This window comes from Miniopterus schreibersii, assembly GCF_964146895.1.
Source record: "Miniopterus schreibersii genome assembly, chromosome: 3".
NCBI classification, from domain to species: domain Eukaryota; kingdom Metazoa; phylum Chordata; class Mammalia; order Chiroptera; family Miniopteridae; genus Miniopterus; species Miniopterus schreibersii.
The window spans coordinates 12,435,608-12,462,593 of NC_138103.1; the positions used below are offsets into that span (position 1 = coordinate 12,435,608).

Genomic DNA, 26,986 nt, shown 5'->3' on the forward strand with positions numbered 1-26,986 from the left:
CTACAATAGAATATTATTCAGCCATAAAAAGGAATGTTCTGTTACATACTATAATGTGGATGAACCTGTAAGACGTTACGCTAAGCGAAAGGAGCTAGTTACAAAAGGCCATATCGTGTATGATTCAATTGATATGAAATGTCCAGAATGGGAAAATCGATAGAGATTAGTGGTTGCCAGGGGCTGGGGGTGAGAGTGGGGGAGATGGGGAGTGGCTGCTAAGTGGGCACAGGGTTGCTCTTTGAGATGGTGTAAATGTTCTAAAATGGACTTTGCTCATGGTTGCATATATTTGTGAACACAATAAAGATTACTGAATTGTACAATAGTCAATATTCTTAATATTATTAAACTTAAAAGGGTGAGTTACTGGTCTGTGAATTATATCTCAATAAAGCTGTTTAAAAAAAACCCAAAGTGTCTTTAATTCTTTTCTTTCTCCAAAACCTCTGCCAGGCCTTTCCCGGCCACTTGGTGATGCTGTCTTCCAACCAGCTTTCCCCATCTCCCTTCTCTCATCTCTTTCTCCATTGCACCCATAAATATCTAATAAATTATACAGCTTACTTATTTGGTTTCCCAGCATCTAGAATAACCATTGGATAGATGGCTGGCTGGATGATGGTGGCAAAATATGAGGCCTTCTCTCAACTTAATAGCAAAGAGCTCCTTCCAGGAGAGAGGAGATTCAAGACCAGGATTCAGAACCAGAGAAGTATCCTGGGCCAAGTCATTTAGCCTGCTCAGGCCTATTTCTTTGGGATGAGATCAAAGGGTCAGAAGTAGCTGCCTCGCCAGCTCAGAAGGTTGCTGCGATGACCATGAACGGGATTCCTGCATTTAAGAGCCTCCCCTTAAAGATATTAGCATCTAACTGGAGGGGAGGGGCGCAGAATGAAGAGACCACTCCTGGCAGCAGAGAGCAGAGTCTCAAGCATGGGACCCAGGGTTTCACTGTTGGAGCTCCTGGAGGTGGGGGTGGGGGGTAGGGCACCGAGGCTGCAGAGGCCAAACCAAGTGTGTGTAGGGAGCAGTGGCCATGGTCAGGAGGGGGGACGAACCGGGCAGAGGAGAGTGCGTGGAACACCAGGCTGAGGAGTGCGGACTGGATTCACTGCTGAGCATTTCTGGAAAGGCTAGAAGGCCCTGGACACCTGTCCCCTCACCCCTATTCTCCTCTAGAACTGGGACAAACCACAGAGTGTGCAACAGAGCCGCAGCCACCAGCTTCCACAGCTGCCCCCAAACCCAGACTCCAGATTGGGGACCCCCAATTCCACCATGAGGAGACCCAGACACCCACCCTTCCAGTCGGGGGCTCCTGTTGCTGGAGAGGGGAGCACAGAAAGGTAGTGATGTCAAGATGCGAACCTTTCATGGATACGGCAGAGGATTCACTTGGAAGATCTTTTTCCAAATGGCTTCTGCAGAGTGTTATGAGGTACCTGTGTCCTGCTGACCCTCCCTCTGTGCGCTGTTCCTGGGGCAGGAGACTGTGAGGGGCTGGGTGTGGGGGGCACACATGAAAGAGCTGAGCCTAAGGTCGCACAGCACACCAAGCCTCAATTTCTGGGTTCTCAGTCCACTGCTCTATCACACAACCAGCCGGGAACCAAACACCCCTGCCCTCAGCACGTGCCAACTCCAACTCGATTTGTACCTGAACACACCCAACAGGGAGCTGGAAAATTCTCCCCACTGTTCTCCCCAGCATCACCACTAGGCTAGGCGGCTGCTCCTGGAATTCCCTGCCCCTGGCCAGCTGTCTACCCATTCATTCAACACACTTGCCCTGGGTGTATCAGCAGAGCTCCAAATTAGCTGCTGGGGCAATCGCATGGACCATGGGTCCAGAGCTGACCAAGGAAACAGGTGTCATCTGTGCCCAGTAGAAGACTACCTACCATCCAGGAGAGAGATGAGAACTACATACTCAGAGCCAACAACTGCTCAAACAATCTGGGTCCAAGGCTAAGGAACTGTCATGATGAAGGATGTCCCCCCAATTTTTTTATATCAGATATCTGGTTCACGGACACCCAGAACCTCAGGATGTGGCCTTATTTGGAAACAGGTTCTATGCAGATGTAATTAGTTAAAATGAAGTCATACTGGGTTAGGGTGGGCCCTAAGTCCAATGACTGGTATCCTTATAAAAAGAGGAGTGGACACAGAGACACACAGAGAAGAGGCCACATGAGGACTGAGACTGTAGAGACACATCTATAAACCAAGGACTGCCAGGATCTATCAGAAGATGGAAGAGGCGAGAAGTATCCTCCCCTGGAGCCTTCAGAGGGAACGTAACCCTTCCAACACCTTAATTTCAGACTTCCAGCCTCCAGACTGTAAGAGAATACATTTCTGTTATTTTAAGTCCCCTGGCTTGTGGTCATTTGTGATGGCAGACCCAAGAAAATAATATAGAAACTAACATCTACAAAATCTTCCCGACCCACCTCACACTAAGCAGGTGTCGCTTTCACCAGCCTGAGGCCCCATCCTGCCCCACGGCTCCCCGTTTCTCTGCACTCTTAGGCTACTTATTTTTAGCCCCTGATTACACCTGCCTTATATGGTTCCCTCCTCATATCATGAGCAGGGACTATCTCCCCTCCTGGTTTGTAAGCTCCTTGAGGACAGAGAAACCCGAGGATTTAATAGTCCTGAGAAGGGGCAGCTATGTAGATGGATTCCCCCAGTTGTTCATATTTCATGATATTTGAGGAAACTGGTGGCAGATGTCAGGCCACAGCAGTACTGACAGCAGTGATAGCCTGTAATTACTGTCATAGTCCTTTTAACCTTAAAAAGTATCTGATATCAGAAAATATTTTAAGCATCCCACAGCCATTTGCTTATCTTAGTCACATAACAACCCTATGCTGTAAATAGGGCAAAGTATTATCCTGTTTCACAGGCAAACAAACAGGTGTGAAGATGGTAAGGGGCTTGGTGGCGAATGTGTGACAAAGCCAGCACTTGCTCTGTTCTTGAGGCCCAGCATGCCTGCCGACCCCAGCCCTGCTGGTCGCTTTGCTCCTGAGTGGGCAGCCGGGTGAGGGGGTCTGAGTAGAGAGGCCTGCAACCTAACCACTAATTCAGAAAGGAAGCCCAGGCAGGAAAAGATGGCAGGAAGAGGCGCATTCACCACCGGCACAGCTTGCACCCAAGCCCACTCTGCTGGGCATCTGAGGCCAGGATGCGTTCCCCCGCACAACGCCGAGCACTGTGAACCTTCCCTAATTTTTCCAGATGCCTCCCCGGATCCCAGGGAGCACTCCTGGTGTCTTTTTTTCCCCCCCCTCACCCAAGGATATTTTTTCCATTGCTTTTCAGAGAGAGTGGAAGGGAGAAAGAGAGAGAGAAACATCAATGTGAGAGACACACATCGATTGGTTGCCTCCTAAACTCGCCCTGACTGGGGCTGGGGATCAAGCCTGCAGTCAAGATACATGCCCTTGGCCAGAATCGAACCAGGGACCCTTCAGTCCAAGGACCAGTGTTCTAACCACTGAGCAAAACTGGCTAGGGCGACTCCTGGTGTCTTGAACTTCTGGGATAGCTAGAGAAATAAGTGATCTTCTACAATCTAAGACTTGGAATAAAGGGTAGGAGGAAATGCAAAAAAAACCCTAGTAACCACCAAAGTGACTAGAAGCCTCTTTGGCAGATACAGATGCCCAGGGAAGGCAGCTGTGGATTCAGGTGCACATCAGAGACAGTTTCCAAGGCAACAGGTTTATCAAGTCTCTACCTATTGTCATCTAGGGAAAAGTCTCTGGGAGACAACAGAGCTGGCTGAGGTCCTAACAGAATGGCCACTTGGAGGAGGACCAGGGGCTGCAGTTTTGGCAGTGACCAGGTGGTGGTGGGGAGGGGGCTCCCAAACCCCAGGGCTCTCCCTTGGCATGGTTCTGGGCTGAGCTCCCAGCACAACTCACTTCCTATGGGCCCATAACTCCAGGCCAGGCTTTGCCTGCACCTGTTTGAGCTCAGAATATAGTCCTGCTCTAGAAGGATCCAAAAATATCTAAGAGGGAGGAGAAGGGGGAGGAGCTAGCCACAAGGGGAACAGGCTAGGTATGCTGTGGTCCTAGGGAGAGAGCCACTTGGCTCAGCATTCAAGGCCCTTTGCAAAGGGCGCAACCCATCAGGGTAGTTTGATCTCCCCCAATAGGAGCTGGTCTCATCCTGTCCCTGCCAGTGAAGGCTCTGAGCTTTCTCATTCCTGGCTTCGATCACCATTTCAGATGCTCTTCTAGCTCTGCATGCACAAATCATCTACTCGTTCATCTACATTAAGATCCTTCAATAAGCCAAGCATGTGCTAAGTGTTGGTGATGCAGCAGTGAGTAAATTAAAAAAATATACAGCCCCTGTCTTCTTGGAGCTGCAGTCCAGTGATTGTCGCCTTCCACCCAGTTCAGTGGGAACTCTGCCCCTCCACAAGGCTGACCTTCCAGCCCTCCTCTGAACTCCAACCAGAGCTGCTGGGGTGTTAGTTACATTTTTTTCAGGGTGTGTCATCTCCCCAAATAGAAGGCTAACTCCTGGAGGCAGAGACATAGCTCGTTCCTACCTGCACAGTGTAGCTGGCCAGGACCTCACAAGGGGCACAGTGTGGCCTCAGGCTGAAGGGCTGGGCCTTTCAGAAAGGAAGCGTCATCTCATCTTTCCTGCCCCTTTCAACCTCCCACTCTTCTCCCTCTAAGATCCTGCTGCATCCCAGTCTGTGTTGCCTCTTGTTGATCATATACTACCCCTCACCCCAATCATGATCCCATCCTGGTTCCCCAACCCAGGGCGGGCTCCCAAGGGACGGCCACATCTCCCACTTCTCCAGGACTCTGCACTGAGCTCTCCTTCCAGCCCACACTCATTCTGTGCCCTTTGTCACTCTGAGTTGACAGAGGACTAGAGGACCAAGTGCTCTCAAGGTTGTGAAGGACAAGGACCTGGGGGAGGGCACCCAAGAGTCAGAGGAGAAAGCCTCTTATGGTCCCTTCACACCCCTGCAAGGAGCCTGGGGAGCCTGCCCCACCTGGGCCAACATCCCACCTGAAATCCTTCTGGGCCCCAGGATTTGGATCTGGATGGAGCCACAGCGACTATGCTTTCCTGTGGTCCCAATGACATGATCCCAAGGGAAACAGGCTCCTGAGACAGCCAGGCAGGAGCTGACACGGGCACCTCAGGCCTTCTTCAGAATCAGGCGTCTGGGCACATGCACCTCCTGGGCAGCATGTGGCAGCCTCCCGTTTACACCAGCTGGGGAAGAGCTGGAGGCTGGGGGAGAGGAGGCTGCTTAGGCCCTCATGAGGGTGTGAATGGCTGAATTCCTAACAGTGGGGGAATTTAAGAGGCTGCTGATGCTCCAGAGACCTCTGTGAGGGAGAAGGAGGAGTGACAAGCACAGGCATGTCTCTTGGGCGAAGGGGTGCCTGGGACCTTGATTCTGAGCCAAAAAACACCTTTGGGGCTAGAGAGGTATGAGGATAAAACCAATGATGGGACAGAACTTCCTGATCCCAGAAAAGACGACAGCACATGTGACGCAGACCAGGAGAATGTCTCCAAAAACTCAGCTAAATCTGGCCCATCTCATTTGCCAAATTATGCGGCCCCCTTCGCCTCCTGCTGAGGACACCAGGGCTGAGGGTGAGCAGAGAGGCCTGGGGCCTGCAGAGCACTGGGCAAGCACAGTTTGGCAGGCCTACAGCTGTGCCCATCGTGGCTCCAATTCATGCAGCCACTTATGCACTCACTCTTTCAGGACCCGGTGGAGAAAGCCCCACTCCATAGCTCAGCTCCTCTGTGCTCAGATGGAGTGGACTATTTATTGTCTCAATGCTGTCATTAGGGGCTTTGGGTAAGACCTTGCCCACCAAAGCAATGGGAAATTCCACGTCAGATATGCATTCCTGAGCTAAAATCTTCTGACTCCTTTAAAAGAAAAAGTAATTTGGGAAAGTGACAGTTTAAGTGTTGAACCGTTGGCCCTCATTAGAGTGAGTTTCAGGGACTTTGCTGCTGGCATGTCTTAGGAGGAGGGACAGAGCAGGGCCAGTGTGGGGAAAGGGAAGGGAACCACTAAGAGGGAGAAAAGGGCCCAACAGGGCTGATGCGGGAGTCTGAAGATAGACTTCTAGCTTTCAGGTCCTGAAAGGCCTTTGAGAAGGCAGGTGAGCAGCTTTGAGGGGCCTGAACCCCCAGAGCAGGTGGTGAGAGAATAGGAGCCAGCCTATCAACTCAACTTGCTCCTCTCGCTCAGTCCCCTCATCCCAAAATGAGCCAAGCTGATTGCGGGGGAGGGAAGCGGAGGCCTCACAGCCAGGAAAAGACCTAGGAGGGAACCTGAGCCTGGGCAGTTTCCATTCCACAAGGAAGGAGAACCGAGGTCGTCACCCGGGAAACTCGGGCCACATGCCTCCATGCCAGCTTCCACTACAGTCACTAATCCCAATGGAGTCTAAACCGAGTATTTTACCCATTTAGACCCAGTGGACACTTGCTGAATGAATGCCTTAGGTGTCTTCTGTCCTGTTCTCTACAGCACCTGGCTTGTGGAGCAGGCTCACCAACATAAGACTAACATTCACTGTGAGTAAACTGCTGACTCACCGACTTTGTCCCTGGGCCTCAGGTCTTTCAGGCTCTTCCCAGTGTTTCTCCAGCACTGGGAACCAGGCCCTGATCTTGGCCCTACATTCAGTACCTGACAACTCCAAGTAACCGGCTCCCTTTCCACCCACAGGTTCATGGGAACATCAGTCTGGTTCCCTCCCCTCTGTGGCCCTAGGCCATCTGTAGCAATCCCCTGTGTAGACCAGGATCCCTACTAGTTCAGGTCCCTAGCTGGTACCAGGGCTACTGAGTTCACCTCGACTTTGTGGTATCCCTCTGAGGGATCCGCAGTGCTGTGTCCCTGAAAACTATCTCAGATCTCGTCCACCCTCCTCAAGCATCTGGCATCTCAGTCACTTCCTCACCCCCTCCTCATTGGCCCACAAACACACTTGATCTTCTCTAGTGTTAAAAAAAAAAAATTCTCTACCTCCACAAACTCACCTACCCCCACTCACTCTTACTGTCCTCTATCCCTCCCAAATTCAGTGTTAAAAGTCTCACCTCCTGGCCCTGGCCAGTTGGCTCAGTAGTTAGAGCGGCAGTCAGCCCACAGATGAAGGGTCGAGGGTTTGATTCCTGGTCAAGGGAATGTACTTCAGTTGCAGGTTCAATCCCCAGCCCCAGTTGGGGCGCATGAGAGAGGCAACCCATCGATGTGTCTCTCTCACATCAATGTTTCTCTCTCTCTCCCTCCCCCATTCTTTTCCCTCCCTTCCACTGTCTCTAAAGAGCAATGGAAAAAATATCCTCGGGTGATGATTAACAACAACAAAAAGGCTCACCTTCTGAATATGCTGCTTCCTCCATGTGCTCATTAAACACACATGGCCCCTCATAATCTGCCAGGGACTGACTTCCCACCCTTTCCCTGGGCTTCCGGGTAGCTGTCTCTTCCTGAAATCCATTTATCTTCCTTCTCTTCCCACTCCGCAAATCTACAGCCCCCTCAGCAGTCTCACAGCCTCACCCTCATCTTGACCCAAACGAATCTCGTTTCTGGATTCCCAGGCCTGGTTTCTCCCCTCAGCTCCAATCCCCCTTTTCTAACTAAATATCTCCAACTGGCACCAGAAATTCAAAATGACCCAAGCTAAACTTTTAAAATCTGTTCTTTTACGTTCCAGGCTTCCTTTTCTGGGGAGATCACGTGACCTGCACTAAACCCAAGAGGACTCCTTCCTACCTGGCTTCCAAGTTGAGCAGTGACTCTCGCCCAGCTCTGTTGGGTCTGCCTCTCCTCTCCACTCCCTCACCCGAGCTCACACCCTCATACTTGCATTTCTGACATGGTTGTCTAATCAGTCTCCCTTTGTTTCACTCCTCCCTACAAACAACTGCCAGATGTATTCTTCCAAAGCCCTCAGTGGTCACCCACTGCCCACAGAGCAAAGCCCTTGTCCTCAGCCCAACACTCAAGGCCCCAACCTCGCCTTCCAGAGAGATTCCCCATGACTCCCACTGCTCTCTGCCTGCCCTCATCCCAGGCAGAACAATGTGTCCTTCCTGATTTTCCCCAGAACTCCATTCTTTCCTGGCTCCAGGAGCTTGCTCACCCTGTTCCCTCACATGGAATTATCTTCCTTCCATCCTTTCATGTCTGAATCTACTTTCTTCAAGATCCAGCTCAAACGTCCCCTCATCTATAAAACATTTCCTGATCCTCTCAGTTAAAAATAACCTCCCCACCCAGCTGGCATGGCTCAGCGGTTGAGCACTGACCTATGATCCTTGAGATCGTGCATGGTTCAGTTCCCAGTCAGGGCACATGCCCGGGTTGAGGGCTCGATCAGGAAGCAGCCGAACAATGACTCTCTCTCATCATTGATGTTTCTATCTCTCTCCCCCTCTCCCTTCCTCTCTCTCTGAAATTGGTAAAAATATATTATAAAAATAAAAATCTCAGTTTGTCTGATTTTCACATGTACAGCCCTAAGGCAGAAGACACCGTTTCCCCTACTGAACTGTAAGCTCACCAAGGATAAGATGCCTATCTGAATTCCCCCAGGACCACACCTAAAAAATAGTAGGTACATAATAAATTTGGGATAAATGAATGAATGATGAAATGTGGCAAGGTGTTCAAATGAACAGTCTTCAAATACTCCAGTAATATTTAAATGGAGGCTTTGTGCCATCAGTGGGTCTGGATTTGGATTTGGAGCAAGGAAGGTGCCCAAGACAGAGAGTTAAGCCCAGCATCCCACAGTGTTAGATCCCACCCCAGCCGATGCCCCCAGCCACCACTGTTGTTTTCCAGGTCAGGAGGCACAGCACCTAGGCCCTGTCCTCAGTCCCTCAGACCGAGACAAAGGAGGAACAACCATCATCCTCCTGTGTCCATAAGGCTCCGTCCCAGACCACCACACCTAAGTGAGCACCAAACAGCCAGGTGGATGCATCTGGCTTCATGGGGACCTCCTTCTGAGTGTGTAAATGGCCAAGAACACTGGACGACAAATGAAGGAACCTGAATTCCAGCTCCGGCCCTACCATGAACTAGCTATGTGACCTTCACTGTCCCATCCAGACATGGGGCAAAATCAGCATTTCCAAAATGCCCTTTCACGGGCCACCAAGCAAGGTGTCCACAACTGGGAGGACACTTCCATTAGCAAATCCCAGACTAGCACTTCTCAGACTAGATGCTCCCTGGAGGCTTACCCAGCTGCACTGAGCTAGGAATCAGGAGCCTGCTGGGTACACAGCTTGCAGGAGGCTGGGAAGTCTTTGGGGTCTGCTCTTTCCCCAGGACCCCTGAGCTCATGACTTTCTCTCAGCAGCCCTCCCCATGGTGGATCATAACTGCTGCTGCATGGCCCTGTTGAGGGAACGTGAATGGGCCCCTTTCCAGAAATAACCAGCCTGAGGTGGGCGAGGACGGGGTCTTGGGAGAGCACACTTCCTGGTGGTCACCACGCACCCTCATCTGTCGTGGAGGAGTGGGTCAGCCCCAGCATGCACCAACCTCTCACCATTGGGATTTTAGGGTGGGGGGCAGAGCAGATTTGCACACCTGCAACCAGAACTGGGCTGGAGGACAAGGGATGCACAAACACCCACCCATCTGTCCCCAACCTCTCTGCTTCCAGCAGGCAGCAGGAAGCAAAGATGTCCCAAATTCAGCCTGGTGAATGCCAATGGCTTAAACCCAAAGAAATGTTTTCTCAGCTCCCCCACCCGACTCCACCCTCCGAGAAGTCAAAGGACCAATGGCATCAGTCTTGTCCTGCATCCTGAGGGAAGCTACCCTTGGGCGACCTCTCCACCACCCCTCACAGGCCCCGACAGGCAGAGTAGTTCAGGGAGGCCAAGGGAGGGTGGGAACTCCCAGGTAGGATGAGACTAGCTCTAGGCTGGGTGCGCCTGTCACTAACTCACTGTCTAATCTTGAACACATCTCTTCATTCCTCTGGCTGTTGCTCCCTTACCTAGACAATGAGGAGACAGAGCAAATCAGTTCAAGGTTGCTTTCCCCTGTCCTTGAGCAAGCCTGTCCCCAAGACGAAGAGGAGGACCCTGGTGGTTACAAAGGACTGGGGTCAGGGGGTCTGGTGGCTCCATCTATGTCCTGGCATCTGGGGGGCAGCTTGGTTCCTCACATGGGAATGAGAAGAGGACGCTGCAGAGCCATCATTCCCGCCCAGAGGGCCATGGGAGCAACGTGAGGACAAAAGAAGGAAGGACAACTCTGTAGGGTTCCCCACCCCCAGGAAGCAGGAATGGGAAGGTGGAGAGAACACCTGCCACCCATCGAGGAGCAAGCAACATGGGCATGGAAATGAGGAGCCAGTGGTGAGGGGGGGAAGTCCAGGAGCAAAGCTGCTGTCTGTGGGCAGGGTGGCACTTACTGGGTGGCACAATTCTAGGAGAAAATCAACCAGTAGGAAAGACTGTCATTATGGGTGTGGCGGGAAGCCACCCTTATGGTTGGAACCTCCCAGTGGGTGCAGAAGGAAGGCCTCTTTTCAGGTATACAGCCTACAACTGAAGTAGTGATCAAATCCACATGGGTAAGAACCCACAGCCCAAGTGTGAGCAGGGAGAGGAAGGAGGGAGCCCTGCCCACTGGTGGACAGCCCCTCCCTGGGAGCTGCGCCAGGACACACCTCAGAGTCCAGGAAGGAAGAAGCATGCAGAGAGGATCTTTGCACGAAACACCTGACTGCCTCCTTTCCCCACCACGAGATTCCCCCAGTGAGACCTGTGGAATGTTCCAGATGTCCAGTCCCCTTGTCAGGAGGAAAGATAAAAGATGTCCCTAAAAGGCTAAAAGTTCCTGGGCCTGTTATGTGCAAGCAAAGAGGTGGCAGCTGGGGCTGGGCGGAGCAGGGGAGGGGCTGGGAAGGGGAGAGGGTGGCAGTGGCTCGGGGCTCAGGATCCAATTACACAGCTGTTTCCATACTTAGCCACCTGACAGCCGCTTGGAATCCTCGACACTCCAGCCACTGCAGCCCCACGGAGCCCAAATTAACTCAAGGGCAGACAAGGGCAGGGCCCAGCAGCACATGCAAAGCTGGAGCCCCCCACCTTGGTTTCTAACTCCCAAAGTAATGGCTTCTGCTGCCCCTGCCACCTGCTCTCCTGGCTGGGACTGGGACCTCAAAAGTCAGAACCTCAAAGATCAGAAAGGTTAGGGCTCTGGCCCCCACAGTCCCCTGTGCGGATGAAGACTACAGAGTCATAAAAAGACAAAGCAGAGTCTCAGATTCCTGGGGGCCCCCGGAGCACCCCAAAGCATCTCCAAGGGAAACCCAGCCCCAGGAATCTTGGGAACAGAGAGGTGGCAAAATGCTCTGGTATCCCCTCCACACCTATAAATAACCCCCATGCTGTAACCAGAGCCGCTTCTGCCACATAGTGCTGAGATGTCAAAGGGAAACCATGGCACACAGGCCCCCAGTCGCTTCTAACGAAGCCCCAGCCAAGCCCAGTTCTACTCCAGAACAGTCCCGTTCCTCTTCTGAACTGTCCAAATCAGTTTCCAACCTAATCCCCAACCCTATCTCCAATCTCATCCCGAACTGACCCCCACTCTATCTCACTGCTCCCCAGAATATCCACCCCCGGCTCTGCCCAGCGTGGTCCCCTGTCCTCAATCATGCAAAGCCAGGCCCCCTGCCAGATCTCCACCAAAAGAGAGGGTCATCAACTCAGTGACCTCCAGGGGTCCCTCCCACTCCAAGATCAGGTTATTTTGTATGGCTAGGAGGCTCCTCTAGTCTTGAATGTTGAGGTCCTCTTCCCAGCATCTACTGGCCAGACCTCCTCTCTGGCCCCTGGCTCAGGCCTCGCCCTTCCTGTGCCTCTCAGTGCACTACTTCTGCTTCCTCTGGCCTCCCTGAGAGCCCCCAGAATTCTCTCAGGTTCCCTCCACATCCAGTTCTTTCTCCTGGATCCCGGCGGGGACAGAATGGGGACAAGATGAGACCAGCCATCAGCCCCAGGAGCCACAGAAGGCTCATTCTCCAAATACTGCCCAAGCCCCCCACACCACAGGCAGGGGCAAAGTCTGGCCTGGCCCACAGGGGTGGGGTCATACCTGCTTGTCCTGGGAGCAGGAGCGACGCCACAAAGCAACAGAGCAGAACCAGCGCCCTCATGGTGACTGCCAAGAGAGCCCAGCTGCTCCTTGCCTCTATTTATAGGGCCGGTGGCAGCGTGGGCGGGGGAGAAGGGTCACACAGTCACTAGGGCAACTGGGCGGGCGTGATGGGGAAGCAGCGCTGACCCTGTGAGGCTGAGAGGAGGCTTGCTCTGTCACTGCTGTGCCAGCTGCCAGGCCCCAGAAGGCAGAGCCCGGCTCTCCCCTAGCAGCCCTGAGGTCACATGATGTGGGTCACGGGAGGGGGTAGCAGGAGGAAAAAGTGGGACGTCCCTTGAGTTAGGTCTGGGACCTGAGTCTTCCCAGTATTTGCACTAACTTGATCCAAAGTCTGAGGCAAGTCAATGACCTTGACATGTTTCAGTTTTCTGAACAAGTGAGTTTGAAGGGCCCAGCAACAGGGACCCTGTTTGAGAACCACAGACATCTGTTTCAGCCCCTCCCCAAAGGTCGGGAAAGTAAAGCTCTAATGGTTAAGGAAAACCCTCAATGTATGACCTTTGAGATCAGTGGCTAGGAGCCTACCTTCCCAGACCTCTGGATGAGACAGAATGTCAATGGGAGGGGGAAAAGGGGGAGCTAAGAGGCGCATCTGATGATGTGATGTAAGTCAGAGCGTGCAGGGACAGGGATCCATTTCCAGTGGCGCAGGGGTTCCAAAACCTTCTGTCGCCTCCTCGATGTGCTATTTGATGCAGTTTTCCTAAGGGCATGTGACAGCCCCTGAGAGCCAGTTCTATAAAGCCGAGGGAAAGCAGACACGGGCTAGTCTGTCTGGGGGAGGGTGAAACTCTGAAGATAGCAATCAGCACTTTGGAAAGGAACAAGAATCGATTAGGTATCTTCTGTGTGCTTTACCTTTAAACAGCTTTAATGATGTCTAATCAGATACAATCAAAATAACGAGTGAATTCCTCACTCTCAAATTTTCCTTTGGTCCCTTCACAGTGCCTCCCTTTACCCCTTCCCAGTGATCTACGGTCACTACCATTGGTTTTCATTTCCTGGATTTTTATATAAATGGAATCGTGCCCGCATGATCCCTTTATATCTGGCTTCTTTCGCTCAGCATAATTATCCTGAGCTTTATCCATGTTGTAGCAGGTATCAGTATTTCATTCATTTTTGTTCTGAGTGGTATTCCGTTGTGTGGACATCAGCACATCCTCAAGTAATGTTATTTTTTGTTCAACTTCATTTCCTTATAATGTTGATGAGATGCCCTAGGAACTGAACTCTTGTTTATATCAATTAGCCTGTGGTACTCTAATCTGATCCATGTGGTAGAAGATGTCCTGGGATGGAGCTTTGGCTTTGCCATATCACAAGCAGGGCCTTCAGAAGACCAGCACCCTCAGCGGTGAAAGGCGTAATATATGTCAAACCAGAGGGCTTCTCCTTCAATATCCCAGCCTAAGTCAGGTCCCAAGACCATGAGAAAATGCTGCCCATGGTTTCTAGCTGGCTCCCTGCCATGGCCAGGGCCTCTCATTAATTTTTTTTAAATTTTTTTCAATCCTCAACAGAGGATATTTTTTCCATCGCTTTTCAGAGAGAATGGAAGGGAGAAAGAGAGAGAGAGAGAGGGAAGGAGAGAGACACATCGATTGGTTGCTGGCAGCACACGCCCCAACTGGGGCTGAGGACTGAGCCTGCAACCGAGGTACATGCCTTTGGCCGAAATCGAACCCAGGACCCTTCAGTCCATAAGCCAACGCTCTAACCACTGAGCCAAACTAGCTAGGGGAATTTCTTAATAAAATATCCAGTGTTCACACACAAAATAGCCTATGGTAATACCAGTTTGACTATATTGTTTCACTTAAAGTCACAGAACCTATTCATGATGTTAAGTGAGGATTTGCTGTACCACAATCTGTTATCAATTCACCTGTTGAGAGTCATTTAGGTTGTTTCCAAGTTTTGGCTATTACCAATTGGCTGGTATAAACATTTGTCTACAATTAAATGTATGAACATATGCTTTCATTTCATTAGGGTGAATACCTAGGAGTGGAATGGTTGGGTCTCATCATGGGTGTCTAACTTTATTTGAAGACGATTGTACCATTTTATGTTCCCACTACCAGTTCCTCCACATCCTTGCCAACACTTGATATGGTCAGTCTTTTAAATTTTAGTCATTTGTATAGGTGTGTAGTGATATCTCATTGTAGTGTTAATTTCCATCTTCCTATTGACTGTTTCCATGTTCATATTTGGTGTGTCTTTTGTGACATGCCTGTTGAAAGCTTTTGCCCATTTTTTATGGGTTTTCTTTTATTGAGTTTTGAGAGTTCTTTATATATGCTGGGTACAAGCCCTTTTTCAGCTATGTCTTTGTAAATATTTTCTCCCAGTATGTGTCTTGCCTTTTTATTCACTTGTCTTTCAAAGAGCAAAAATTCTTAATTTTTATCACATCCAATGTATCAATTTGTTCTTTTATGAATTATGCTCCAGGTGTCATACTGAAGAATTATTTTCCTAACCCAAGGTCACAAGATTTCTTCTAAAAGTATAATAGTTTTAAGTTTTACATTTAGATCTATGATCCATTTTGTGAAATTTAAAAAAATATGTTGCAGCCCTGGCTGGTGTGGTCCAGTTGGTTGAGCATTGTTCCATGCACCGAGAGGTCACCAGTTCGATTCCCGGTTAGGGCACATGCCGGTGTTGCAGGCTTGATCCCCAGTGGCAGGGCATGCAGGAGACAGTTGATCGATGTTTCTCTCTCATTGATGTTTCATTCTCTCTCTCACTCTCCCTTCCTCTCTCTCTCTCAAATTAATAAAACATATTTAAATATAAAAAATGTTGCAAAATACAGAAATTTTGATTTTTACATATGGACATCCAGTTGTTCCAGCACCACTTGTTGAAACGACTATCCTTTCTCCTCTAAATTGCCTTTGCATCTTTTTAAAAAATTAATTAACCACTGCATGTGAATCAATTTCTAGACTGTGTTCTGTTCCATTGATCTATGTGTCTATCCTTTCACTAATACCACACTGTCTTGATCACCACGGCTTCCTAGTTAGTCCTGAAATCAGGTAATGTGAATCCTTCAACTCTGATCTTCTTTTCCAAAGTTGTTTTGACTACTCTAGTTACTTTGCATGTCCATAAAAAGCCTCCTTGAATTTTAATTGGCATTACAATGAACCTATAGATCAGTTTGAAGAGCACCGGCAAGTTACCAGTTGCGATGGTTAATTTTCTATGTCAGCTTGACTAGGTTATGGTGCCCAGCTGTTTGGTCAAACATCAGTCCGGATATTGCTGTAAAGGCATTTTTAAACATGATTAACATTTGAAGCAGTTGACTTTTAGTAAAACAAATCACCCTCCCTAACGTGGGTGGGCCTCATCCAATCAGTTGAACTGAGGTTCCATGAGTAGGAAGGAATTCTGCTTCAGAGTGCCTTCTGACTGCAACATCAACACTTGCTGGAATTTTCAGTCTGCCAGCTTCCCTTGTGGATTTCAGACGTTCCAGGCCCCAAACCTCTCTCTATAGAAACACATCCTATTGGTTCTGATTCTCGGGAGAATCCTGACTAATGACAATGTTGAGTCTTCCAATCCACGTTCACAGCTGGGGAGAGAGGCCAATGTGAGGGGAGGAGGTAGCACATGGTCATAAAGAGAAAAGAAAGTCAAGTAAATGAAGCATCCTCTCTGTGCTGAGTACTTCACATGCTACAAGAGGTGGGGACACATCACCACTTTGCGAGGAGAAGATCAAGGCTCAGAGCTGAAGTGATCAGTGCAACATCACCAATAAGGAACGGAGTTGCCTTCATTGGAACCCAGATCTGCCTGACTCACAAAACCCATGACGTTTCCCATCAGTCCAAGTGAACACCATCAGGCAAAGAGAGGAAGCAGCATGTCAGGGAAAGGGGTGAAGGGCTGTGGAGGAGGAATGGGGACAAAGAAAGGGCACAGGCTAAAAGGTCAGAAAAAGCCACAAAACCCCAACCCAGGCAGGAAGGGAAAAGGTGAGCCCAGCACTATTGAAAGGGTTAACTGCATTTGATTTAGAAATAACTTGTTTGGTTCCCCCTGAGGTGTGGTGGCCCAGGAGGCACACTCTACTTTCACATCAGGGAGACAGAGAAGTGCTTTATTGAGGAGGTTCCAGGCAAGACCAAGGTTATAGAAAACTACCAGACGCAGCTGTGTAACAAGCAGCGGGAAGAGTACCAGCCGCCCACCCCTGGGCTTGGCATGTTTGTGGAGGTGAAGGACCCAGAAGACAAGGCCATTCTGGCCTGGCAGTGTGGCTCTGAAGGCAGGTTCACTTTCATGTCCCATAACCCAGCGAGCATCAGATCTACCTTCATTCTAATTCCACCTGGTATTCCCTTTTTGCTGGAGGCATGTTGAGAGTTCATTTGGACATTTGGGTGGGTGAACACACCAATGACTACAGAAATTAGTGCCAAAGACAAGTTGAGTGAATTGCAGCTACAAGTGCGACAGCTGATGGAGCAAGTGGAGCAGATCTAGAAAGAACAGAACTACCAGCGGAGGCGAGAGGAGCGCTGCTGACAGACCAGCAAGAGCACCAACCAGCGGATGCTGTTGTGGCCCATTCTGTAGACCGTCATCCTAGAAGCCATCAGTGTCTGGCAGATGCAACATCTCAAGAGCTTCTTTGAAGTCAAGAAGCTGGTGTCGCCTTCCTTCCTCCCAGGTTGGGGGAGAAGGGGCCTCCTGGAACTGATTTCTCTGGCAGGAGGACTGGTTCCCAGCCATGGATGGTCTGGAAGGGAGAGGGGTCACATGCACCCCAGGCACAAGCTGAGGGAAGCAGTTTGGCCGGCTAATACTGAGCAGGTGGTGGGGCAAATGCCTGCCCTGTCCCCTGGGCTCTGAACCTTCTGCAGTAATCTCCTAGGGGCTGTTGAAGCCACTGAGAGCCCCACTGGCACCTCAGAATCACAGTGTTACTGATTATGGATGTGAGACTGTTGTCTGGAATGGCTAGAGGGAGGGGAGTAGATGGGCAAGCCAGTTTTCTCTTTGGCTCCTTTGCTAACTTGGGATTTTGAGCAGGTTGGGGTGTAGCTGTGACTCCTTGCCACCCTGAGAATCTCACTGTTCCCTCCTTGGGCCTAAACCCAGCCTGCTGATGGGGGTATCAATTGAGGGTAGAATAGGGGGGTTACAATGTAGGAAAGTAGCCTGAGTTGACCCTGGGTTCTTCACATGCTTGTCCTTTTTGGGGCTTGAGGAACTGGGCTCAGGGCAAGCAGAGGTCTTAGTGCTGGCTCGGGATGGGGACTGCAGAGTCTTAGTTACTGATTTCCTTTTCAATAAGCCTAGGTTTGTTACATTGGTTTCCCAATTAAAAAAAAATAGACTTCTAAAAGAAATAAATAAGTAAATATATCTTGTTTGGGCTCAAACAGATCCTTGTACACCCATGGTGAACACAGCATTATTTACAATACCCAAAAGGTGGAAACAACCCAAGTGTCCATCTGCAAATGAACTGATAAACTGAATGTGGTCTACCCATACTGTGGAATATCATTCAGCCATTTAGAAAAAAGAAATTCTAATACATGCTACAACGTGGGTGAACCTTGAAAATGTTATGCTAAGTGAAAAAAAGCCAGTTACAAAAGTACAAGGTATTAGCAGGCTTGAGCTGCCATAACAAAATACCACAGACTGCAGGGCTTAAGCAACAGAAATTTATCATCTCACAGTTCTAAAGGCTGGAAGTCCAAGATTAAGGTGTGGGTAGGTTTCTTTTTTACTGAGGCTGTTCTCCTTGGCTTGCAGATGGCCACCTTCTCACTGTGTCCTGACATGTTCATCTCTCAGTCTGTGTTATGTGTCCTAATCTCCTTTTCTTACATAGACACCATTCATATCAGATTAGGACCCATCTATATGACCTCATTTCACCTTAATTACCTCTGTGAAGACCCTATCTCCAAACACAATCACATTCTGGTGTACTGGTGGTTAGGACTTCAACATATGGATTGGGGGAGAGCACAATTCAGCCTACAGTAGACAAGTATTATATTATTTCACTTATATGAGATACCTAGAATAGGCAAATTCATAGAAATAGAAAGTAGAATGGTGGTTGCCCGGGACTGGGGAAGGGAAGGGGCACCGGAATTATTATTTAATGGGTACAAAGTTTCTACTTAGAATGATGAAAAAGTTCTGGTGATGAATGTAAGTGGTGATGGTTGCACACACTGTGAATATACTTAATGACACTGAATTGTACATTAAAAAGGTTAAGCCCGGCCAGCGTGGCTCAGTGGCTGAGCATCGACCTATGATCCAGGAGATAGCGGTTCAATTCCCAGTCAGGGCACATGTCCAGGTTGCAGGCTTGATTCCCAGCACGGGGTGTGCAGGAGGCAGCTGATCAATGACTCTGATCATTGATGTTTCTCTCTCTCTCCCTCTCCCTTCCTCTCTCTGAAATCAATGGACATATTTTAGAAAAAGAAAAGAAAAATGGTTAAAATGGTAAATTTTATGTTATATATATGTGTGTGTGTGTGTTGTGTGTTGTGTATGTGTATATATATATGTATTTTTACCGTAATTTTTTAAATGAATAAACAAAGGCTCTGTTCAGAAAATAAGAGAGATTAAAAATGAGGGTAGACTCAACTGAAGATAAACTCTCAGGTCATAAATTCTTAAACAGACTCACTTAGCCTATGAAATCTCCACACTGGTTTCATCCAACATCACTCACCACCACCATGCCCCTTTCCCAGGGCAAAGACCTCCCCTTTCCCCAGCTCAGTGATAAACAGAGGCTGTACCTTGCAAGGGAGATACCATGATCACGAAGGTGGTTTTCCCAGGGCGAGGCTTATCCATTTCACTCTGGATGTGCTGCCCCCTGCGATTTTCCCAAGTGTGGGAAACTCATGCATAATTTGTGGTAGTGGGGGACTGTGTTCGTGCTTTAAAAATAATTAATTAATTAAACAGAAGCTGCCAGAGTCCTCAGCCTAAGGGTCCTCACCCTCACATAGTTCCTATGGTTTGGTCCTGCTTTTAGCAACTGACTTGCTAGATTAATCCATGCCTCAAACAGTTCCTCAAGGGGCTGGGAAAACCAAGTGGGACCCTGACAATGCAGGCCTCTGTCTGGATCCACTCTACACTCAACACTAACGCAGTGCAGCAAGTAACTCTTTGGAGTGTATTTTCCCATTTATCTTAGTAATTATAGGTCACCTACCTTAGAAGGACCCAAATTCCCACCCACATCAGGAATCTCCTCCACTATAACTCTGACAGATATGTATCCAGCCTCTGTTTGAATACCTTCAGTGACTGGGAACTCACTACCAGAGAGCACCACCTCTGCTGTTTTGAATACGATGTAAAGTCTTGAGCCAGCCACAGTGCTCTGATCTCCCCACCTGCCACCTCAACTTTCTCCCACAGCCAGGAACAGGCACTATGAGGATCCTGTGGGGAATGGAGACCATCTCTCCCTTAATCTCAAATAAGCAGCCCCCCACGCGCCCCCAGTGCCTGGCCAGACCCACTGATATTTCCGTCTACCTACAAGGGAACAGGAGATTTCCACCAATTCTTTTTGCAACTGGAATTTTCAGAGCATCCTCTGTATCTCTCACAGGGCAAGAGGCAATGTGAGAGAGACAAGTATCAACAAACTAATCTCTGGTACATGTGCAATATCTGCAGTCTTTTCAAATCATTTTCCTGTTTCCTCTTTAATTTGATTCTGAGGCTGTCCACTGAGACGGGTTGCACCCAGGGAGACATGTGACTTGGGGACCCTAAGTCAAGAAACTCTGCAGCTGGCGTGGCTCAGTGGTTGAGCATCGCCCTAGGATCCAGGAGATCACGGTTCAATTCCCGGTCAGGGCACATGGCCAGGTTTCGTGCTTGATCCCCAGCAGGGGACATGCAGGAGGCAGCTGATCAATGATTCTCTCATCATTGATGTTTCTATCTCTCTCTCCCTCTCCCTTCCTCTCTCTGAAATCAATGAAAAAAAACTTTATTTAAAAAGAAAGAAAGAAACTCTGCAGCTGTAACTCTTAGGTCCTTTTCAACACCAGGGGTGTGGGAGGGGACAGCAGGCTTGGGAGCTCATTCCTTTATACAGCTATGAGATTTAGGGCTGGTCATGCCCTGCAGCCCCCAGTCCTATGTCCTTCTCTAGGTCAGCATGTGCTCTTGTCAATCAACAGAAGAAACCTGCAGCTCAGCAGGGCAGGAGAAGAGAGGGAACCAAGGCAGGGGATGGTGCTAACCCTATCCTAGCCCAGGATTTTAGGGCACAGGAGGGCATGCAGAACTCAAGAGTGAAAAAGACACACCCTGGCCAGTATGGCTGAGTGGTTAGAGCATCAACCTCTGCACCTAAGGGTCACAGGTTTGATTCCCGGTCAAGGGAACATACCTCACTTGCAGGTTCCATCCCTGGCCAGCCTCATCTGGGGAGCGTGGGGGAGGGAACCAATTGTTGTGTCTCTCTCACACTAATGCTTCTCTGTCTCTCTCTTTCTCCCTCCCTTCCACTCTCTCTAAAAATCAATGGAAAAAAATATCCTCGGGCCCAGCCCGGCGTGGCTCAGCGGTTGAGTGCCGACCTAGGATCCAGGAGATTCCCAGTCAGGGCACATGCCCAGGTTGCGGGCTGCAGCCATCAATGACTCTCTCACCATTGATGTTTCTATCTCCCTTCCTCTCTCTGAAATCAATAAAGATATATTAAAATATATATATATATATATCCTCAGGTGAGGATTAACACACACAAAAAAAAAGAGGAGTGAAAAAGACAAATGCCACAGGGACAGCAGCATCCAGGAAAACACAGAGGGGCAGCTGGATAAAGAAGGGACAGTGGGATGGACTCTAGTGGAACAGGGTAGAGCCAGAGCCAACAAAAATATAAGGCTAAGGACCATGCGGCCAGCCAGCTCCAAGAGGCAGCTGGAGGATTTGCATGTACTTTACATACTTGTATGAGGCCAGTTAATCAACCAATAAGGAGGCCAAGGTCACCGGAAGGCCCCGCTGAGCCACGCCCGGCCAGGCCACGGAAAATTTTTTTATTATAACCTAGCCCCGTGCCACAAAAGCATAAAGGTGGCTTCCCAGTACTCATAAAGTACAGCAAGAAAGCAAGAATTAGAAGTAACAGAAGAAAACCACACAAGAGCAGGCACACAAAATGGAGCCATTCACAAAGCTGATTCAAAAGCAAACAGCACTACATACATAAGTTCCCTCACATGTGTGTAACTTGATCACTTGCCAATTCACAGCGTCCTTAAAATAAGAACAAACCAACTGCTCGGGAGAAGTAAAATGATTTCTGCTATGGAGACTCTACAGGACTTTCTTCTGAGGCTCTTCTGAAAAACGACACAGCATAATGTAACCATCCTCGAGAACATGGGAGAAGGCAGACATTTCCCGGGAGTCTTATCCCTAACAGAGACCCTTAAAATGGCACAAGGAGGCCACCGGGTACCAAGAATGTCCAACCCCCTCCCAAAGAAACCACCACCAAAGACGGTCAATGGGACGTGCTTAGGATGTATCTTATTCTCTACGTCCACGTTAGCACCTCACACACTGGTGGCACAGGGCAAATTGCCACAATTGATTTGGGGGGTAGTGTCCACTAAAATACATCCACAGTAGCCATAAGTTGGAAACAATCTAATTCCATCACCAGGTGAATGGCTAAACAAATAGTGGCACAGTCATACGGTGGAATACACTTAACAATAAAAAAAGAACAAACTTCTGATATACACAAAAATGTAAATGAATTTCAGAGACATTATGTTGAGCAAAAGAAGCCAGACGAAAAGAGTATATAGAGTTGACCCTTCAACAACATGGGTTTGAACAATGCAGGCCTACTTATAGGAGGATGTTTTTCAATGGATATACCATTGACCCTCCATATCCCTGGGCTTCACACCCTCTGATTCAACCAACACTGGATCAAAAACATTATTTGATCTGAGGCTGGGAGTCCATAGATGCAGCAGGCTGATTGCATGCATTGTTCTACGCCATTTTATATAAGGGCCTTCAGTATCCTCAGATTTTGGTATCCATGGAGGGGGTTGGGGGAGTTCCTAAAATCAATCCCCCATGGATACTGAGGGATGACTATAGTTAAGTTTTTGGGAGTCAAAGTTGTATGCAGATTCTGACTGCATGGAGGCTCAGCGCTACTAACCACCTATGTTGTTAAAGGGTCAACTACATACTATATGATTTGTATAAACATCTAAAAGAGGCAAAGCTAATCTATGATGATAAAAATTAAAACCACTGTATATCTACCAGAATGGCTATTTTAAAAAGAATATAATCTGACAATATCAAGTGTTGGTGAGGATGCAGAGCAACTCTAATTCTGATACATTGCTGGTGCACTGTATGGTACAGAACTATGTACACACATACATAAATGAGAGCATGGAAAAGTAGTATAAATTTGAATAACTCTCGTGGACTGTACCAATAGCAATTACCTGGTTTTAAGTTGTACTTTAAGTATGCAAAATGTTAGGACTGGGAGAGGCTAGGTGAAGGGTACACAGGACCTCCTAGAACATTTCTCTCTATATATATATAAATACATCTTTATTGATTTCAGAGAAGAAGGAAGAGGGAGAGATAGAAACATCAAAGATGAGAGAGTCGTCATTGATCAGCTGCCTCCTGCATGCCCCCTGCTGGGGATGGAGCCTGCAACCCGGGCATGTGCCCTGACTGGGAATCTAACCCCTATTTCCTGGATCCTAGGTCGACACTCAACCCCTGAGCCATGCCTGGCTGGGCACATTTCTATATTTATTCCCAATTTTTTTTTAAGGTGTGTTTTTTTTTTTAATCCTCACTTTAGGATATTTTTTCCATTGCTTTTCAGAGAGAGTGGAAGGGAGAGAGAGAGAAAAAAAAGAAACATCGATGTGAGAGAGATACACATTGATTGATTGCCTCCCGCACACACCCCAACCAGGGCCGGGTATCAAATCTGCAACCAAATGTGCCCTTGGCCAGAATCAAACCCAGGGACCTTCAGTCCGCAGACCAATGCTCTAACCACTGAGCCAAAGTGGCTAAGGCTATTTATTCCCAAATTTTAAAAAAAAGTTTTAAAAGACAAACTGTGACAGGCCAGTAAGGCAGGACAAATGGAATAGGGAAATAGACAGATAGTTGAACAAACTGGCCAAGCAATTTGCAGCAGATACAGAAGGCTACCTCCCTAGAGATAACATCTAGGCCTCAGTCATATTTCAGCTCCAGATGCAGAAAAGCAGTAAAACCAGGCAGGAGATACCAGGATGAGCTGCAGTGACTAACAACCCCCTGCCCTGGCACTGATCAATCAGTGAAGACCACGACCCTGAAGAAGTATACCTAGAAAAGTTATGAATATTCTGCTAAAACCTTCCCCAGAGACCTCCCCTAAGATTCCTGCCTGAAAGAGATAAAATGGTCAAGACAAAGGACATAGTGTGTGCTCTCCCTCTGGGGAGTAGCCCCCACCATTCCCTTTCCCCTCTTCTCCCCACTTCTTCCCCCACAGGCATGCATCTCCCAGACTCTAAAATATCCCACGAGGCTTGCAACCAGGGGAGCAATAGGCAGCGGCAGCTCGTCCCCTGCTAAACCCTGAAACAGTTCCCAAGGTCCCCTTTTCTCTGAATTCCCAGAGAGCTAAGGCAGCCCAGCCTAGGCTCTCCTGATGCTTCTTCTATGCTAAGCCCTTTCTTGTTTTACTGTCCCCAGCTTTAATAAACTTTCCCTCATAGTCATCTGGACTCATGCTGTGAAATTTTTCCTGCATGAATTCAAGGGCCAGGTCCCCTTTCTGGTGACAAAACTACTTGAGGGTTTGGTGGGATGTTGGCTACATGGTTGTATATTCAGTTTGTGAAAATTCACAGAACTAAACACAAACTATGCTCCCTCTTCTGAATGTACATTATACAGTAAATACTTCAAAGAAAGGGTGGTTGGTTTTTTTGTTTTGTTTTTTAAATATGTCTTTATGGATTTCAGAGAGAGCGGGAGAGGGAGAAAAAGAAACATCAATGATGAGAGAATCATTGATCGGGTGCCTCCTGCACGCCCCCTACTGGGGGATCGAGCCCACAACACCGGCATGTGCCCTGACAGGGAATGGAACCTCCATCTCCTGGATCATAGGTTGATGCTCAACCACTGAGCCACATCAACTAAGCAAAGAAAGGTTTTTAAAAATGGTTTTGTTAAGTGTTGGGTTCATCATGTCTCTCCTAGACCCCTCTCCCTTTCACAAAAAATAAAGTCCAAGCTTCTTAGTATAGGAAATCCTCTATGAACCCCTTCCTGTTAGATAGGACAAGGGTCTCAAGGTCTGGCCAGTTCTAAATGTTACTTCTTGCTAAATGTTAAAATGTAGCACAGTCTTTTGTAGCTGCAGCTGTAAACTGGATGAGCAAACAGGAAATCAAGGAATGAAAGTAGCCAACTTCAAAGAAGTCAACATACAATTGACCAAATAGTGTATACAAGCAATGGCCAAGCCTCCCCTGAAGGTGGCACATCTTTGGATATGAACCCCATCTCCTTTACTTGCTGCAAGTAAATAAAACTACCTCAGGATAACCCCCCGTCCTTTTTGAGTAGAGCAACCCAAGCAGCAAACCCCATGAGTTCCGTAACATTCCCACATCTTCTCCACTTCTTAGTCCTGCCCTGGTGCAGGACACTGTGCACTTTCTAACCACCATGTGCTCCCAGGGCTGGACCTGCGCTACTCCACGAGTGGCCACTGACCGGGCCCTGGACCCATGGCGGAGGCGAGCACACCCAGCGTCTAGCGTGTGGTTTCTTACATTCCTCATTTGTGCTGACACAACAATGTTTCGGATACTCTGTGTTAAAATTAATAACGTTATTAAAATTAATGCCACATTTTATACCGCGGCCTCCAGATCGTCGTAAGTCACGTGTGCGCCGCTCCGGACTTCCTCCCGACAGCGCGGGCTCCACCGCCTGGCGCCACACTGCGCGTCCTCTGGCTGGGCTGGCCGCTGCGGCAGGAAGTCGGCGAGCGCCTCCGCGCGGAAGACACGCTGGAGCCGCACGTTTGCAGCGCTTGCGCGCGGGGCGTACGTGAGCGCGCCTCCCGGCGCGGGAGCGGAGGCGGGGCCAGAGGACGGCGCGCCAGACGGCCTGGGGTGACAAAGAGCATGCGCGCCGAAGCGGCGGACGGGAGGGTGGGACTCCGGAAAAGGGCGGGGCCAGGGGCCGCACCCCCGACTTCCGCTGCCTGCTGGTGTGACAGCCTACGGCCTCCTGGCGCGCCGCTGCCGATCCGGGGAAGGGGACTTTCCTTGGCCCCACCCTAAGCCCCGCCTTTGGCCTATAGAAACTGCAGAGTCCGGGGCGGCACCGGAAGAAGGAGGAGCCTCCGCCGTGGCAGGACCAGGTGTGCTGGGTCGCCGGCACTCTCTGTTGACCCTCTCAGGAACTGCACGGAGCCCGTGCGGCTCGCCCTGCACCTGGCCAAAAGGGGTCGCTGGACTGGCCTTGGGAAGTACAGATTCTTGATAAGTCCCTCCCCTCAGACATGTATTCAACTTATGTAAATTTAGCCAGATATACCCCAAAAATTAGATACAATGCTAAGAATCCAGATTCCAAATGCTAAATATTGTATGATTCCACTTATATTTTGGAAAAGGCAAACCTGTAGGGCTAGATCAATGGTTACCTAGAGCTGGGTGGAGCACAAAGGGACCTGGGGGGAATGCGGGATGAGGGAATGTGTATCGTGATTGCGGTGGTGGTTACACAAGTGTACACATTTGTCAAAACTCAACCAAAAATTCGGTGAATTTTACCGAATGCAAATTAATTTTAATTTTTACAAATACTAAAAAATCCCCAGCAGGTTGGTGGTTTGCAGGAGGCTGGGAAAAAAGGAATGGGGAGACTGATTTAGTCCGTTTTGGAGTGATGGAAATATTTTGGAACTAGATGATGGTTGAACAACACTGTGAATGTACTAAATGCCACTGAATCATTCCCTTTAAAATGGTCGATTTTGTGAATTTCACCTTAAAAAATGTATAAAAGTTTTTAAAAATGCAGGCTCCCATCTGCCTTTCTATTCAAGTTCATGCCTGGAGGCATTCATTGTGGGCTGAGAAGTGAACTTGTTATCCCACTCTGGCCCCAGTCCCCTTGTACCTGGCACAGTGTGAGCATGGGGAAAAGCAGGCCAAGAATACATTGTGAAGTGCTCTCTGGTCATAGAGGATTAAGGACTTAACAGGACCACTCCTACCCCCCATAACATGCATTGCCCTTGTGCAATTATTATTATTCCTTTATGTATTTATTTTATTTTAAATATATCTTTGTTTCAGAGAGAGGAAGGGAGAAACATCAATGATGAGAGTTGTCATTGATTGGCTGCCTTGTACATGCCCCCAACTGAGGATCAAGCCCGCAACCCGGACATGTGCCCTGACCGGGAATCGAACCCCAATCTCCTGGATCCTAGGTCGATGTTTAACCACTGAGCTATGCCCGGGCAGGCTCCCTTATTTATTTTTATTATTCCCAACTTTCAAAAAAGAAACAGGCTCAAATATAAGTGGCATCCTGGCCAGTGTGGCTCAGTTGGTTGGGCATTGCCCTGTGCACCAAAAGTTTGCTGGTTCGATTCCCAGTCAGGGCATA

At 48.8% G+C, this 26,986-nt stretch overlaps 1 protein-coding gene and 1 pseudogene across 3 annotated transcripts in view; one reads left to right on the top strand and one right to left on the bottom strand.

The window, feature by feature from the left end:
* The window catches only part of SRL (sarcalumenin), a 40,898-nt gene extending 28,450 nt beyond the window's left edge, over positions 1-12,448 (bottom strand). The window contains exon 1 of one of the 2 annotated variants that reach the window (XM_081132507.1): positions 12,170-12,448. In XM_081132507.1, coding sequence (XP_080988633.1) covers positions 12,170-12,230 — 61 coding nt within the window. In that variant the 5' untranslated portion in view covers positions 12,231-12,448. The remainder of the gene's footprint in view (positions 1-12,169) is intronic. The other variant, XM_081132506.1, reaches the window with a different exon arrangement.
* Positions 12,449-13,522: 1,074 nt separating this feature from the next.
* On the top strand, positions 13,523-25,757 carry LOC308554495 (transmembrane emp24 domain-containing protein 9-like; annotated as a pseudogene). The gene is made up of 4 exons: positions 13,523-13,601; positions 16,323-16,937; positions 25,277-25,407; positions 25,668-25,757. The product of its transcript is annotated as a transmembrane emp24 domain-containing protein 9-like (transcript).
* The last annotated feature ends 1,229 nt before the right edge of the window (positions 25,758-26,986 follow it).